The following is a 14,488-nucleotide window of genomic DNA, read 5'->3' on the forward strand; positions in this document are numbered from 1 at the left end:
ATTATGATTTAAACACAAAATACACTTTTCTTTCTCAATGAACCATTGAACATTATCACCATGTAATGAAGAACTTTGATTTCTTTTATTGTTTTTTCATGTGTTGTACAGTAAATACAGAATGTTGGTATCAATGAATAACAAAGTGAAATTACATCGGCAGCATAAACAATCTAACATAACTCAAACTCTACATGCCTCAAAAATATTCCCTCTGTATAATATATACACTGCATGAACTGGAGTGTAGTAGAAGTGTAGAAGTGTAGTAGAAGTGGAGTGTAGAAGTATTGGTCACTGGAAATCGGGAACAGGTAATGAACTCAAGTCTTGGCTTTGGAGAGAAACCCAGTGCTGGAATGCTGTCACATCCAGTGAAGAAAACAAGAACATCCTCCAGAGAGAGTACTACAATTAAATGATGACTATGTTAAATGATACCACTGGAGTAATGCAACATTGTTATAAGAGTAATAATATATATGAAAGGGTTGCTCATAATGTCACATGCAACACTAACAACAGTCTGGTGATTATAAAGAGCCATTTAGCAGAATAAAAGATAGGAGTTGGTGAAGACTGTAGCAAATAATCTTTCTCCAAGCCTCTGTGTATAAGACAAGGTTACAAAAGAAATGATTGATTGAGTCAGTGTGGAAGAACTCGACTGGTCTGCATAAAGCTAACTCCAAATCCCAGCTGAACATCTCTGGTGTGTTTTAAATGTAGACCTTGAGCCAAAAACTCATCACCAAACACCAATGACATGTACATTCACTATATGGACAAAAGTAGAACAGAAAAAGGCACTTCCAAAACTGTGGCAACAAAGATGGAAACATAATTCATGAATTTAAAAGTTGATTGCCGTCTCTGTTGCAACAGTTTTGGAAGCGTCTGAATGAATGTAGCCATATATACAAGTCACTGGTGTTTGGTGATGAGTTTTTGGCTCAGGGTCTGCATTTTAAGTCACACCAGAGGTGTTCAGCTAGGAGGATGACCCAATACTTTTGGCAAAATTAGCTTTAAATGTTATATTAACATTTATTAACAATATTTATTAATTTATAGTACATAAACACCACTTCAAACATTGCAATATAAATATATATTTTTCCACCATTGTCATGTACCATTATGATGGAGCCAAAAACAATTTTGAATATGTCTTGCGTTGGAAACTGTGTGAAATACTAAACTTACTTTCAGCATCCTGAAGATAGTCTTGCCAGAAAGCCAGGGTCCGGGCCTCTGCTTGAAATGCATTGGTCCCTCGTTCGGAATGAATGATTCGGAAGAGATTCTCCACATCATTTGCGGTTATGGCCTTTTCATCCTTCACAAAAAGGCACTTTGACTGAACAGGATAGTTTTGGAGAGCATCTAGGACACCCGGAGACGTTAAGCCATCTCTGAACCTAATAAAAAGGAAACACGCTGTAATGTGTAGTTTATGTGATTTCAAACATGTAGCACTAGTATTTCTGATTTTTAATTAGATGAGGTTCCACAATGAATTATTATGTCCACCTGTACTGGTGCACTATAACATGGAAGTTGAGGTCAATTACTCTTAATATTCTTATACTGTAGACACACTTTGTTAGCAGTATAATATGTTACATGCTTTCCTCTTCTATCTCTTGTATTTCTGCGGTTTTAAAGCCATAAAACTATATTAAATTTTTCTGACAAAGTACAATTACATTATGTGTTCAGATCAATCAATCAATCAATCACCTTTATTTATATAGTGCTTTAAACAAAATACATTGTGTCAAAGCACTGAACAACATTCATTTGGAAAACAGTGTCTCAATAATGCAAAATGATAGTTAAAGGCAGTTCATCATTGAATTCAGTGATGTCATCTCTGTTCAGTTTAAATAGTTTCTGTGCATTTATTTGCAATCAAGTCAATGATATCGCTGTAGATGAAGTGACCCCAACTAAGCAAGCCAGAGGCGACAGCGGCAAGGAACCGAAACTCCATCGGTGACAGAATGGAGAAAAAAACCTTGGGAGAAACCAGGCTCAGTTGGGGGGCCAGTTCTCCTCTGACCAGACGAAAACCAGTAGTTCAATTCCAGGCTGCAGCAGAGTCAGATTGTGCAGAAGAATCATCCGTTTCCTGTGGTCTTGTCCTGGTGCTCCTCTGAGACAAGGTCTTTACAGGGGATCTGTATCTGGGGATCTAGTTGTCCTGGTCTCCGCTGTCTTTCAGGGCAGTAGAGGTCCTTTCTAGGTGCTGATCCACCATCTGATCTGGATACAGACTGGATCTGGTGGCTACCGTGACCTCGGAATAAGAGAGAAACAGACTAATATTAGCGTAGATGCCATTCTTCTAATGATGTAGAAAGTACGGTGTTATGTGAAGTGTTTCCGGTTCCGGTTTACCTAATTAATGCAGCCTTAAAATCCTTTAACGGATTTGGATATTAAAAGCATATCAGTATGTTATGTGTAAGCCAGGTTAAAGAGATGGGTCTTTAATCTAGATTTAAACTACAAGAGTGTGTCTGCCTCCCGAACAATGTTAGGTAGGTTATTCCAGAGTTTAGGCGCCAAATAGGAAAAGGATCTGCCGCCCGCAGTTGATTTTGATATTCTAGGTATTATCAAATTGCCTGAGTTTTGAGAACGTAGCGGGCGTAGAGGAGTATAATGTAAAAGGAGCTCATATAAGATATAAACATACCTTTCAAATGGTGCACGGGCCCGCTGAAGGACATATCAATGAGCCAGATCCAAAACAGGCTCCTGTTTGTTTGCCAGTGTTATGCGAACATTGTGACCAGCAAGACTGATTAAGCTAGCTGCCTGTGCAACTGCATCTTGTAGTTGTGAATCAGTCTGGGCCTGTAAGATCTAAAAATAAATAAATAAAATAAATAATAAAAATAATAAAAATAAAACATTTTTTGAATGAAGATATACAACTATAAGCTGTAACTTCAATGTTTATGAGTGCATGCAAAAAGAATAATTTATATCAAAATACAATATAACTAAGGTAAAATATGCCTACCGACTGCAACTGTGACCTTGTTTCTTCATCGGGAATATCTTCAGTTTTGACCTTTACATTGTCAGGGCCCTTTTGAAGACACTCATACATAAGTTCAGACAGGAAACATGGACTCTGCCCCCCATGGGAAAAAGACATTGCCATGATCTGGCCAGCATAGAAGTATGCATTGTCTTTCATCGCTATTATCAAATGAAATTAAAACATCATGTCACAATGCCACCTATCTGTGTGAGGCTGTAAAACCTTTTTTTTTTTTTTTTTTTTATTCGAGGAGTGAACTTTAAAATGTCCTTTCTCAAATAAGCATTGTAAGTACAACATTTGACGATTATTACATTTCCTACCAAATCATTTCAGGTAAAACATATTTAAGAATTCAAAAGAAATCCTTTACTTGACATCAGTATGAATTTATAAGTAGTGTACCTTTGGAGTTGCATGTGAAGCCTTTATCATTAGATAGTCCTTCAAAGATGCCATTTTTGTCCTTGATTTCATGTAGACAGAGTCAGAAAAACTCCCGAGTAGGTCCTCCATTGTCCACAGCACCCTCAGATGAACCATAGTCATCAGAAAACTTAACATCCACCTTCTTCTCGGGTGAACAATCGGATCTGCCCATTGCTCTGAATATTCCATCCCACACATTTCTTCTTATGATATTGAAGCGTACAATGCTGTCATCATTTACTCTAGAACCAATCTGCTCCATTATTCTCTCTAAAGTCATCCTTGAGTCACTGAAACAATAATAAACAATAAAAAAATACAACAATTTCAATGATAACTCGCCCATAATGTAACATACAAAAAAGTATATATTTTTATTTTATATATTTTATACACTTTTACACCATGATTTAAACAACAATTTATTAATGAAACCATTATAAATATTGTTGAAATAATAACCACAGAAAAGATTTGATATGAGATAAAGAAAAAAACTATATTGTGCACACATAAATATATTTCTGAACCATTTAGGTGGTAGCCTGTTTATTGCTATGAGTCTATAAAATTAAAGGGGGGGTGAAATGCTATTTCATTCATACTGAGTTTTTTACACTGTTAAAGAGTTGGATTCCCATGCTAAACATGGACAAAGTTTAAAAAATTAAGTTGTACGTTTGAAGGAGTATTTCTGTTCCAAAAATACCTGTTCCGGTATGTCACAAGTTTCGGAAAATTTTTTTTCGAGTATGGCTCTGTGTGACGTTAGATGGAGCGGAATTTCCTTATATGGGTCCTGAGGGCGCGTCTGCCGGAAGAGTGAGCACTCTCGTATAGCAGAGCACTGAGAGCACAACAGACTTCACTGATCAGAGCGAGAGCGTCACGAAATGTCACAAAAGGATTGTGTTTTTGGTTGCCAGGGCAAGACAACCCTGCACAGATTACCAAAAGAGAAACAGCATTAAGGGACCAGTGGATGGAGTTCATTTTTACAGAGCATCAACGGAGTTGTGCAAGTGTTTGTGTTTGTTCCCTGCATTTCGAAGATGCTTGTTTTACAAACAAGGCCCAGTTTGACGACGGATTTGCATATTGTTTATTTCTTAAAGATAATGCAGTCCCAATGAAAAAGGGTCACGATCGTGTGTTGGAACCGCAGGCGGTGAGTAAAACTGCTTCAAATATCTCTGTGTTGTTAACTTAGCTATCGGCGCGTAAGCACATCAAGTAAACAACATGCCATGTTGTCATCAAACTGCACTTTCCACATGTACACCTAAAAAAAAAAAAAAGACGACAAAGTGGAACTTAGTCATTTTCCAAAACCGCTAAGCAAATATATACAGTTTCAGTACATACCACATAGAGACGTCGTTGCTGATGCTGCACTTGTTAAATTTCAGCCTCGGGATCTGATTCTGGATCATAAATATACGCTGAATCTGACTGTTAGCCATTGTTTGTTTTGGTTGGTTTTGTCCTCAAGCTTCCAAACGCTCTCAACGCAAAAGACTACTGGCGCTCGTGATTCTTTAGCTCCGCCCACACGTCACGCCTCCAGCCGCTCGTGTTTTTCCAGGAAAAATCGGTGCAGACTATCTTTCTCTTATGAAAATAATAAAACTAAAGACTTTTTGGAGTTATGAAGGATGCAGTACTACTCTATAGGTACTCAAGATTAACAGGATATTGAGTGAAAACGAGCATTTCACCCCCCCTTTAAGCTATTGCTATGATACATTAGAATTAAACATTTCTACATAACATCTTCTACTGACCTCTCATTTGTGCTGGACTCATCAGAGAGGTATTCTTCCTCAAATAGGTCAAGGTATGTACTAAAATATTTAATATATCAATATTTTATAATGAACAATGTTTAAGTACATATATGACGTTAACAGAAATAGCTGCATTACTACAGGACAAATAACATCCTAGATGTAATAATAACATTGTCTACTGCTGAGTAACTATTCTAACACAAAACTGTAGTTCTACCAGAAAGACTCGGGAGATAGAAGAATGTACGAAGCATACATTTATTGACAGCTCAGCGAGCACAATTATACATTTCTTTGGCGGAAGGCCCCGTCCATGGTTCGTAATCCGAGGGTAGCGAATCTGCATTTCCTGCCTGAAGACGCAGGCAGGGGCACAGCAGACCCCCCTGGAAGGTAAGGACAGGACAATCCTGGTGGTGGTGGGGAGAGTGGAGGTTGTTGTCGCGTCGGCATCTGCGAACTCAAACATGTGTAAGTACGATCTTTTATACAGGAGTATAAAGACGTGATTGGATAATGATGAAGGTAATTGGTGATGAAGTGATTGAGTCTTCCTGGCAGAACTTAGGCTAAAGCTTCCATTTCAGTTCAAGTAAACCGATCATCTGTTACTTTCTGTTTAAAGATAAAGTACAACTTATCGAAATGTATATATGCCTCATAAATAATATCGATCAATCAGTCATCAATCAAAACAGCAGGAGAACAATTATCACAGACTGTTACATTTACCTCAAGAAAGCCATTTAAAGACCATAGCAGGTTAGTTGAGAAAAATAGCCATAAGAAAGGAGTTTTTTGCTAAATATGTGCACTATAGCACACATTTATTATATTTTCATTAAATAATGGTTATTTTAATGAAAATTGCATTATATTTAATTATTTTTAACATTTAATAATACCAGCTGATGCTCTATGTCTCTGTATATTTACAGCATTTATGTGAGATATATTTTTTCAATTTGTAATCAATTGAGAAAAAAATCCCTTAAAGTGCCAGACAGAAACCTTATACCTACTGTCGGTCTGTGTCATTAATGTGAACAAAAGACAAAGAAAAAATAACTCACTGCTCGTGAATAACAGCTTTAACAAGGATATATATGTATGTATGTGTGTGTGTGTGTGCGTTAAGTATTTTACATTTGATTATGCAATATCTGTACCTGAAAACAGTGCTATTTATGAAAATTTTTTCTTATTTTATTACTGACTTCACTTGTCTTCATTAATGTTTGAACTTAATACTTAGTGTTTATTGTGGTATTGAAATTGGAATTGTTAAATGAGATTGCAGCTTATTTACAAAGAAAACAATAGCAATTTTATTTTTATTTATGTATTTATTTTTGGCAAGTACAGTTTTGAACCCTAGTATTGAGCTCTGCATTTGAATATAAGCCAGTCTAATTAAAGGAGTTTTAAAGGCCTTTGGGCCTACAGCAGAATTTTTTTAGCAAACAATATTTTTATCAGAATAATAAGAAGCACATAAATTAAGACCTTTAGATATTTAAAATAAAGCCTGATAAAATCATTTGCATTTTCTTTGTTTATTATTTTAATAGTTTTTTTTTTTTTTTTCTTGGTTTTGATAGTAATGCATTCTAATCAGTATATTTACATGCAGATTAATGTATGTATAGACATGTAGTGTGTATGTGTGTGTGTGTGTGTGTGTGTGTGTGTGTGCGTGCACATCTTTATATGCATAGTGGGCCGGTCTGGATGAAGTCCAGGGCTGATTTTTTTTGTCCCAGTCCAGCCCTGTCTACATGTATTTATGTATGAATTTTTGGAACCACATTTAGCAACTGCAGAAGTGAAACAGGGTCTGTGTAATGCCAGTGTATCCTGATATTGGGGAAGAGTGTAAGTCAAAGGATCTAAATCCTAGTCCTGACCCTGCTGGAGATGATGAAGCTGTTCTCCTGCATTTGAGTCTCAAGCAGGACGAGAAAATACTTCTTTGAAACAGAGACGGACACATCATGGGCCTCCCCTCAGTGATTATTTCTGGAACCTGGTTGATTCGCATTTATTGTATAACTATATATACAAAAACTACAAAATACAAATTAACTAAATAAAATAGTTGAATAAATGGATATTTACACTTTAAATACTTAACTAAAATAAGTACTAAATAACAAAATGAATTACTAGAGAAGACTGACTATAATCAGCTTGCTTCCATTTAGTGAGAAAAGTCTTCTCTTCACCTGAATAAAAAAAAAATATATATATATATATATATATCTTCTGGTTTTCAGTGATGTGAGGACAACGTTTGAGCGTACACACAATATCTGAGCGAGAGCAGAGCCAATTCATAAGAGAACAATGTATATTTAAAAGCACACATCCAGTTTTGTGTGAGTGAAGGTTATCTGGTTGCAAGTGGAGAGATTTGTGCTTGCGCATTACATGGAGCATGTAACATTATATACTTTCGACATTTGTCATTAAGATCACATTATAGAAACAGCCTAAAATTTGCTATGAAGAGAAAAAAAAGCGTCCCTGGGCAGCTGTCTACACATGTGAGGAGCCGACACTGCCAGATGCAGATAGACATTTACTACAAACATGTGGGGGGGGGGGGGGGCATGGTGCACAACATAGACACACCCCTGGAGCTCTGAGAGTGTTTATAGAGCTGTGAGTTTAACACTTCATGACTGAGAGCAGAACAGAACACAATCTTCATCATCACACAAGACACAACAACAACAATGAACAACATCATCATCCTCATCTGGACTCTTACACTGTTTACTCAAGGTTTGTGTGATGAAATTTGATAATTATTATTAATTCTTTAATATTTGAAATGTACATCGTCACATTTGTCTAAATATTATTCTTGTTCTTTCTTTCAGAGTGTAGAGGACAGTACACTGTAACTCAGAGTCCATCATTAATAACAGCAGCTCAAGGACAAGAAGTCAGAATAAACTGTAAAATCAGCAGTAGTGTGTGTGGTAGTAATTACTTACACTGGTACTTACAGAAACCTGGAGAAGCTCCTAAACTCCTCATATATCAGACATCAAACCATTACACCGGAACTCCTTCTAGATTCAGTGGCAGTGGATCGGGCAGTGATTTCACTCTGACCATCAGTGGAGTCCAGTCTGAAGATACAGGAGATTATTACTGTCAGAGTTACCACTGTTCTAGTAGTGTTGTGTTCACACAGTGATAAAGAGTCGTACAAAAACCTCCGTCAGTCAGAGTCACAGTGACTGCACTGATACAGCTGAGAGACACTGCAGCTGCTGATGAGAGGATCACAAACAAAATGAAATGACTTCAAGTTACACATTTTCCAGAGATTACGGCATACGGACATTAATATGAACTGTATTTATTTACCTACATGAACATTTAAATATCAGATTCATCTGCTCTAGTCTTGTGTGCTTGAGGACTAAATGTCTGGAACAATGTGCTCTGGACAGAAAAGTCAAAGGTTGAGCAGTTTTCTGAAACTTAAATGGAAATTTCAACAGGATAATGACATTAATCATTCAAGAGGATTGATTGAGAAGAATGAAATGGAGAGTTTTAATAACTGTAGCGAATCGGGAGGAGTTTCAAGTGAACGCTAGACATACATTCTTTAGGTAGGACTTTACAGCAATAACAGACGTTAATACATTAACTATGTTACATTTTCCTGATTGGTCCAGGGGAGGAAGGAAACAGCATAAATGGATGGTGGTGAAATGAATGTGCATCAGCATGAAGCCACTCCGTCTCCAGACACAGAGTCATTTCACAGTAACCACATAGTCATCTCATTAAAGAAAAATAGTTTTATTTACAAATTAGGCAAAAAGAAAGAGGGGTGTCAAAATTAGTAGGAGGTATTGCTAAAACACCAAACAATCAGTCTTACTCCTTATTAACCAAACTATTTAAACTAAAATAAAAGTACAGCAAAGTAAGCGAACTCCCTTACTAACATAAACAGGAGAAAAAGGTCAAATTCAAAATAAATAACCCCCGCCTCCCTACTTACCCCAAAAATAAAGAAATAACTGTTTAACAAGCAAACTTAAAAAAAAAAAAAACAAGAGAAAACGGTCTCAGGTTACGTATGTAACCATGGTTCCCTGAGTAGGGAACGAGACACTGCGTCCTCTAGGGGGCGCTTTGGGGAACACCTCGTCGTGACCCGTGTCTGAAGCATACAATGAAAAAACACCAACTTGTTGGCCGTCGACAGCCTCCGACGTCACTACCGGCGCGACTATAAATCAGCACCGGGAGAGCACGTCTTTCTCTTCTTCGTCTGAAGCTTGCGTCCGAAGCATGGCAGAGAGCTAGAGGACGCAGTGTCTCGTTCCCTACTCAGGGAAATATGGTTACATACGTAACCTGAGACCGTTCCCTTTCGAGGGAACTTCGAACTGCGTCCTCTAGGGGGCGCTTTGGGGAACAGTATACCCACGCCGCCATGCTGAGGGGAATGCAGGCCAGAATCATGGCGAGCACTAAGTACCAACTCTACCATTACTATGGGAGTTGCCCCTGGGACGTTTAGACGGCTGTCTGTGACAGTACCCCTTGTGGCCAAGAGGCCTAAGCTACATACCCAACTTAATTGTTAGGGCCTCGGCCCTGGGTAGAGCTGAAGGCTTGGAATCAGGAAAGATTCCTTTAAAGGGATACGGCTAAGAACCTAGCATTTGTACCAAGTCCTGCCTGTCACACAGGGGCTACCGCTAGCTTGCGCATAAGCTTGCTGAAAGAGCTGTCTCAACAGTTCTCTAGTTGCAACACCCTGTTTAGATAGGTATCCGAGGATACATAGGTGGAGTGGCGCCCAAGATGAACGGGGCTTTTACCAACTCAAGAAAGGGCACGAAGCCCTCACCATATAGGATTTTAGAAAGAACGCAGAATACTAGCGTGCAAACTTACCACAGTGTGGATTTCAGAAAATGTGCAAAGACTACACGTGCACACTTACCATAGCATGGATTTTCAAATACTGTTCTAAGGAGGGGCTCTCGTGGCACTCTGATAGAGCAGCTCATAGATGGAATGTTGCATCTTAAAACAGTATGATTGAGAGTCATCAACTCGATCTATGGAAACAATACTGGAGCGCTCTGGGAAAAAAACAAAGAACTCCGTCTCGTACGAGAGGAGAACTCCGAGCTCAGAGTAGTGCACTCATAGGTGACCCTTTTTTGGAAAAAGGGGAGCGCTGCTAAATTACCACGAGAATCACCCAAATAGCCCCTAATATTGAGAAAAGCGATGCTTGAGGTGTATAAACAAATACACACTGGCTGAATGGAGCCCAAGGAACCAAGGTCTAATCATCTCAAGAAAGGGAACGAAGCGTTACCCCTCATCGTACAAGATTTCAGAAAGTTTGCAGAGTCTTGCATGCAAACTTACCACTTGTGGATTTTTAGAAAGTGCGCAAAGCGTTCACATACACACTGACCACCATGTGGTTTTGAGAAAGTACACAAATCTTAACGTGTGTACTTAAAGGTTCCTAAGCATCGTAGAGGAGCTGAATCTCACGGGAGAGGCAAGCTCAATTTTACAAACCTCGGGTGAGGGGAGCATCACCTGAGGAAGCATATACAAGAAGACTTCTGTAACTGCCACCTCCACTTCCCGGTAGATACGACAGCACCCCTAAGCGGCCAGGAGACCCCTCGGGGTGACCTGGCCAGACATCCATGAAATTCCCTGCAGTGCTGTGCCAGGCCTGATGATCACGGAGGCTCCCTCAGAAACCTGTGATCTCAGCCGCCTAATACCGGAACATGAAGCCGGATGGCTGCTGCTGACGAATGTTTAGTAAATACTGTAACTGAGCACTGCAAAGGAAACTCAGACAGAGTTTATTAGTAGACACGTAACCACCAGCAATTAAATACACATAAGTATATACAGAGAGGGTTACATTTACTCACTCACCCTCCTACGCCGGAGCCCCGCTCAAGGGGTACCTCCTTTTAACCTGGACCATCAGTTTCAGGTTGGTTGCTATGGACATAGAACCATAAAAAAATTATTATAGGTCCAGCATAGGAGACTGTTATGCGGGAGGTTTCCACCTAACCTCGATCAGGTGGAGAGCTGGTGGTTACAGGGGAATTAGGAAGGGGAGGATAAAAGCAGAAGTTAAGCTTTTGAAGTCGATTAACGCATATACGCGTTATGTCTTTTCTTTTAGTAGATACCTCGGTATCATTCTGATTCGGACGAGAACGCTGCCTCGTCTAGATCATACCTCTTAGGTTCTGCTTACCTCCTCGTGACCCACGATTCCTCTAACCCCTGCCCGCAGGTGGGGGAGGAGCGCGAGTTGCGACACTAGCCTTCTGTGCCCATCTTTGATCCTCAGATCGAGACAGGCCAGGACCCCTATGTTGTTTGGGCTCAGACCTGGACCTGCGCCTTCGTCTCCCTGAACTTTTCAAATCGCCGCCTCAACGGAAATACCGAAAAGTTCAGAAGGCGAAACCTGAGCATCGAGCAGAAAGCATTTTCTTTCCTCCCGATGTCTGTTCATCCACAGATGTCTCTCCGCTGCCACCATGGCCGCCATAGTCCTGCCCCATGGCGGAGGCGGCCTGCTTGGTAGCATGGAGAGAGATCCGTGGTGTGGCGCAGCTCAGCTACCAGACCGGAAAAAGGCCCCAGCTATATCCAGGTCTCTTAGCAGATCAGTCTGATATGCTTGAAGCACCAGCATTGTGTGTAATAAAGCCACAGCCTGACCTGCTACTGCGTATGCCTTGCCATTTAAGCGAGATGATTTTCTGAAGGGGCTTAGATGGCAAGGAGGGAGATTAAGAGAGGAGGTTTCCCCTGCAGAAAGAAAACATTTTTCACATATAAAAATTTATAAATTATTTATAAAATGTTTAGCTCTTTCTACAGGGGCATTCCCTCCTAGCCGCTTTCACGCATCACCTCGATGTCGGCAGATTACTTTAATGCCAAAACCGATGGATGCAAAAAGAAAACGGCATCTTTCATTTCTTTTTAATCTCTGTATGGAGATCATGCACAAATGAAAGGCTCACCTGAGCTGGAGGGTTATGGTCAAAAGGTAATTTTCGCTCAATAACCCCCAACAGCTCTACATACGCAGGGCAGGAGAATTGAGAAGGCTCAGCCTCAGCTTCTTCACCATCCTCAAATATCTCCTGCTTTTCCTGGGTAAAAACCCAGCAGAGCACTAACCTCAGTATGAGAAAGTGTTAAAGATATAACATCATTTTCCCGAGGCTCTCTCTCGTCCGCCGCCCCTTTTTTTTTTTTTTTAGGATCTCGAAAGGGAAAGTCCCTCTTTAAACCATTCAGACAGATCCATCTGTATTCTCACGAGCTCATTTTCTTTCCTGCCTCAGCGTGGACAGATCCTGAACCGCGGGAAGCAGATGGCTTGCCTTTTTTTTTTTTTTTTTTTTTCAGAAGAGAGACGAACGAGAGCGGAGCTTTTTCCATTGAAAAAACGCTCACAGTGCATGCAGATTGCCTCCTCAAAGACATCGCGTGCGTGCTCTTCACCCAAAAAAATGACGCAAAGATCGCGTGTGTCATCGGGTATCAAATAACGCCGACACGGATGCACACAACGTCTAAACGCTTGCTAGTTGTCGCCATGATAAACAGAGAAAGATCGCCCTTACCGGTTCTTTCAGATGCATGCTTCAAACAAAACAGTCAGTTGAAGATGAAGAAGATAATGACGTGCTCTCCCGGTGCTGATTTATAGTCATGCCGGTAGTGACGTCGGAGGCTGTCGACGGCCAACAAGTTGGTGTTTTTTCATTGTATGCTTCAGACACGGGTCACGACGAGGTGTTCCCCAAAGCGCCCCCTAGAGGACGCAGTTCGAAGTTCCCTCGAAAGGGAACCAGATTTATTAAATCAAACAACGAATAATCATTAGAGATAACACTCACTTCTGCCTTTTGAATCTCAATCATAAAGTGTAATAGAAAGAGATTAAAGTGAGAAAACTCCTTCAATAAGCAGCACACACAATATGAGGTAAAGATACATGGTTAACTACTGGCTTCAGCAAAGTATCAGGTCTGGGGTTGAAGATGGGAACTTAAAGCTGCTTCACACAGTCAAGCCACCACCAACATGGCTGTGATAGTATTACATCTTAAATACTCCCAGCATCCAATCACAGCAGGGCATTAATTAGCTGAACCAGGTGGAAACCATTTCTCCCATGAAGAGTACGTAATATATATATACATATATATATATATATATATATATATATATATATATATATATATATATATATATATATATATATATTGAAACATTGTTTTTATTAATTTTTTTCAATAATAGGGTAAAAATTTAACAGGCTTCTCTGATTCAAATTTTTACACACCTTTATCCCAAGGTATATGATAGATGCGGACCATTTAAAACGATTCAGTTCGATTTGGTGAACTGAATGATTCGTTCACGAACCGGATATCCAGACTGCTTTGATTGGAAATCTCTCTCACAACAGACACGGAAGAGAAGACAATGCTGAATAAAGTCGTTGTTTTTGCTATTTTTGGACCTAAATGTATTTTCGATGCTTCAAAATATTCTAACTGACCCTCTGATGTCACATGGACTACTTTGATGATGTTTTTCGTACCTTTCTGAACATGGACAGTATACCGTACACACAGCTTCAATGGAGGGACTGAGAGCTCTCGGACTAAATCTAAAATATCTTAAACTGTGTTCCGAAGATAAAAGGAGGTCTTACATGTTTGGAACAGCATAAGGGTGCGTTATTAATGACATACTTTTGATTTTTAGGCGAACTAACCCTTTAAGTTGTTTTATCTAGGATAAGTTAAATAGTTTACTCACCCTTAAGCTAATCCAGTATTTAACTTCAATTAAATTTGGTTCAGAGACATTATGACAATTATGAGAGACGTTTAATTTTTGGGTAAACCATTCCATGAAGGTGAAAATAATTGTATTTTATTTTTTTCTACCATTGGCTAATTTGGTAGGCATTTATTAGCAGTGTTTTGTTTTACACTGCCCATTTTAAAGCAGTTTTTGGCCCAAACTTATTTTAACTTCAGAAGAATTTAAAAGGTTTGATTGTGTAGTAAGATTGACAGTTCATGGAAAGATTGCATGTTTCTCTTTGAAACCATAACTGATTCTTATGGTGAATTTATCC

At 39.3% G+C, this 14,488-nt stretch overlaps 1 gene segment (V, D, J or C); it reads left to right on the top strand.

The window, feature by feature from the left end:
• The first annotated feature begins 7,997 nt into the window (after positions 1-7,997).
• LOC128013791 (immunoglobulin kappa variable 1D-33-like) lies at positions 7,998-8,485 on the top strand. The segment is given in 2 exon segments: positions 7,998-8,064; positions 8,163-8,485. Coding segments are annotated over 2 exon segments (372 nt in total).
• The last annotated feature ends 6,003 nt before the right edge of the window (positions 8,486-14,488 follow it).

The sequence above is a fragment of the Carassius gibelio genome, chromosome B25, assembly GCF_023724105.1.
Source record: "Carassius gibelio isolate Cgi1373 ecotype wild population from Czech Republic chromosome B25, carGib1.2-hapl.c, whole genome shotgun sequence".
In the NCBI taxonomy this organism is placed as follows: domain Eukaryota; kingdom Metazoa; phylum Chordata; class Actinopteri; order Cypriniformes; family Cyprinidae; genus Carassius; species Carassius gibelio.